Consider the following 3,542-nt stretch of genomic DNA (forward strand, 5'->3'; position numbering starts at 1 on the left):
AGTAACCATCCCAGAAATACACTGAACTAAGTAGTTAAGACTTAAACACTGGGGGCGCCTGGGTGGCTCAGTGGGTTAATCCTCTGCCTTCGGCTCAGGTCATGATCTCAGGGTCCTGGGATCGAGCCCCACATAGGCTCTCTGCTTGGCAGGGGGCCTGCTTCCTCCTCTCTGCCTCCTCTCTGCCTGTGTCTCTGCCTACTTCTGATCTCTGTCAAATAAATAAATAAAATCTTTAAAAAAAAAAAAAAGACTTAAACACTGGCCAATCTGACCACAGATCTCATTTCTCTCAACTATCAGGCTATACTGCCTTCTTCTGAATTAGGCAGGGCAAGTATTACATTTTTACTATATAACTGAGGATGACCTGATTCATATAAAGGTAACCAACTTGTTTAAGAATTCAAAAGTTGTGGAGTCACGTACCAGCCAAAGATGGCTGCGTTCAGGGTAGGAGAGCAAAAGTTGGAGTGAGCTCCCAGCGTGGCCTGCAGATGACCGGTGCAGGCACCGAATGCTGTGAGGAGAGCATAAGATATATATTATTGAAAAATATTTTAAGGCTCAAGATGGAAAATCATGAACCACATGATACTGTCAAGGAAAACTTAATCTTCAATATCATAACCAGAAAAATTAACCAACTCCCAGAAGCAGAAAGGAATCTGCTCGAACATGGCTCAGCATATGTTGGACTTAACGCTGGTCTCTGTGGTCTAATAGCAAATAGTCTTTTTCGACGCGTCTTAAATGTGACCCAGGCTCGTATAGCTGCTGGCTTACCAATGTCAGTGATCCCATTTTTGACTGCAGACTTATCTTACAGAGGTTTTGTAAGTTTACCTTTGATTACAGGTGATTTGAATTGTGAAACATGTACCATAATACGGGGTGGACTGGTTGGTCTTGTTCTGGGTGGTCTGTACCTTATTATCTTGGCTATACCTGTGAATGGTGGCTTAGCAGCCAGGTATGAGTCAGCCCCGCTACCAGAGAAAGGAAACATCTTAACTTACTGGACTAGAGTTTCTAAGCCTATCTTTAGAAAGATGTTATTTCCCATTTTGCTCCAGACTATGTTCGCAGGATACCTTGGATCTAAACAATATAAACTATTTATAAAGGCCCTTCAGTTACCTGAACCTGGCCTAGAAATTCAGTGACTGTTAAAACAAATGTGTACACAAAAATAAAATTATAATGTTTGAAAAAAAAAAAAAGAATTCAAAAGTTGTATTTGCGAAAATTAGCCCTGAATGGTGACCAGGGGTGTCCAGGAGTAAGTTCCTTGTCTCTGAAGAAGATCCTAACAAGGTAATGTGATTATTTTCCAGGTATAATACAAATAACACTTTTGTTTTTTGTTTTTTGTTTTTGTTTTTGTTTTTGTTTTTTTTTAAGTTTTATTTATTTTTTTTAAAGATTTTTTATTTATTTATTTGACAGAGAGAAATCACAAGTAGTCGGAGAGGCAGGGAGAGAGAGAGAGAGGGAAGCAGGCTCCCTGCTGAGCAGAGAGCCCGATGCGGGACTCGATCCCAGAACCCTGAGATCATGACCTGAGCCGAAGGCAGCGGCCTAACCCACTGAGCCACCCAGGCGCCCCACAAATAACACTTTTGAATCAAATAAATTACATGTTTTATTTGGTTCTGATTTTTTTCTCAATCTTCTGACTCTATAATCCCACTTCTAATATAGAGAGATGCAAAGTCTTAAAGCCAGAATAATTTTTTTAATTAAGATACAATTAGAGCAACATTGGCATGAGAAGATTCCAGATGTGTCAGGTTTGCAATGTGATAGCAATGAGAAGAACTTTGTGGGACTAGTCATTGCCCAAAAACATTAATGTCCAAAGATAAATTCATAATAATGGGAAAAACCAATTATTCACTGAAACTAGAATGAGGAATGAGGTAAGAAAAAAATATATTATCTCTGCAAATATGGCCTAGCACTTTCACTATAAATTAAAATCTATGATAAATCACATATAAATTGGAAGGACATCTGCAGCAGAAATTAAATTACCAAAGAAAAACTGAACATTTGGGGAATTTTAAGAACATGGAAACCACTAAGAGAGATGGCTTTCCCTGCAGACTGTTGAATAGATTCATTTCTTATTTAAAATCTTTTAAAGAACAAATGTGATGCCTCCCACTCACTAGCTCCTTTTGAATATGAAGGATTTTCTAAGAACTAGACTGTGAGGACAGGTATCTCCAGCAGTAAATCCAGAAAATGCCATTGTTATAATGCCAGATGTATGAGGACATTGTAACATAGGGACTATAACACATATCTATAATGTCTACATACAAATTTATCAAGTTTGGATATAAGTATGAAACTTGTAACCATAATATACAACAAATCTCAGTTATAATATGAATATCATGAAATCAGACGGAAAGGGCTTCAAAAATATGAACTTCTGATCTTTAAAAATGGCTTGGTTTCTATATATCTCAAAATGAGTTGCATCTAAAATAAACAGTGAAAAATACAAATTAACATCTTGTTTCTTAAAAGTTGTATATAAAGGGAAACACTTATTAAATTACTAGAGATCTTGCTATTTATATCTTGTCCCTTCCCTTTTATAAAGTGACAAATAATTTAATGTTCTTCAGTTCCTGTTATTTTAATTTTACTTTTTTTTTACTGCAAATATTTCTGTTTATTCAACCAAGACTTTGAAGGTGATAAAGTGTTTTAATTAAGGAAAGTCTGCCTTAAACACAAACTTTCCTGCTTTGCAAGGAGAGTTACCCTTTGACTTTGGCCACAGCATGAAGACACACTTGACATTCAGCAACACTGGGCCAGGAAGTTTCCTGCACCTTATAAACCACTCTGAGTCACCACAGCATAAGAACAAGACAGAAATGGCAAGAGTCCAGCAGCTAAGAAGGAAATCTCCCATCTATTGTGAGATGCTTCCATATCAGCGGTAAGGGGAGTCCTCATGACAACCAATGGACATCCCAAATTCCTAGCCTCTTCTCTCCAAACCTGTGCCATTTCCCAACCAGTTGAGAGGCATGATTTTATCCTACACTCCATACTCCCTTCACAGATCATTATTTCTGCTCTTTCCCATTCCTGATGATCATATCATGTATGTAAGAGTTTCTTCAACCCCAATAGTGAGTCTCTTGGCAAAGAAGCAAATATAGCTATTTCTTTAGCTGTGTCTTGAGAGGTATACAGTTAGGAGTTAGGAGAGCTCTGTTTAGAAAATCCAAAGCAGACCCAGAATCTCTCCAAACTTTGGTTTGGACCATGGCCCCTGAAGCAAGTGAATGGGCCCAGGGTGTCCAGGGTGTCCACGTGCCAGAACAAAGCCTTATCTTTCTTCTAGAAAGGAAGCTTTCAGAACCCAGCCACTTTACTAGCTGTCCACTGGACCAAAGGAAATGTCCAGCTTCAATCTTCACCAAATGTGAGAATAATTTTCACAGTTCAGTGTATACTTATGTCTAAGTGAATAAATTCCTCTCTTCTACAAAAGAAGGCTGGGGAAAATGCTT

General features: G+C 38.2%; 1 protein-coding gene across 1 annotated transcript; it reads left to right on the forward strand.

The window, feature by feature from the left end:
- The first annotated feature begins 434 nt into the window (after nt 1-434).
- LOC116570301 (transmembrane protein 126A-like) lies at nt 435-1,223 on the forward strand. The gene has a single exon (XM_032307148.1). The coding sequence runs from the start codon at nt 498-500 to the stop codon at nt 1,164-1,166; it is 669 nt and encodes a 222-aa protein (XP_032163039.1). The 5' UTR covers nt 435-497; the 3' UTR covers nt 1,167-1,223.
- The last annotated feature ends 2,319 nt before the right edge of the window (nt 1,224-3,542 follow it).

Source organism: Mustela erminea, chromosome 12 (assembly GCF_009829155.1).
Source record: "Mustela erminea isolate mMusErm1 chromosome 12, mMusErm1.Pri, whole genome shotgun sequence".
Classification (NCBI taxonomy): Eukaryota; Metazoa; Chordata; class Mammalia; order Carnivora; family Mustelidae; genus Mustela; species Mustela erminea.

What these genes read in the sequence shown, in the direction of transcription:
- LOC116570301 (XM_032307148.1), top strand. Translation starts at nt 498, where the DNA reads ATGACCGGTGCAGGCACCGAATGCTGTGAGGAGAGCATAAGATATATA.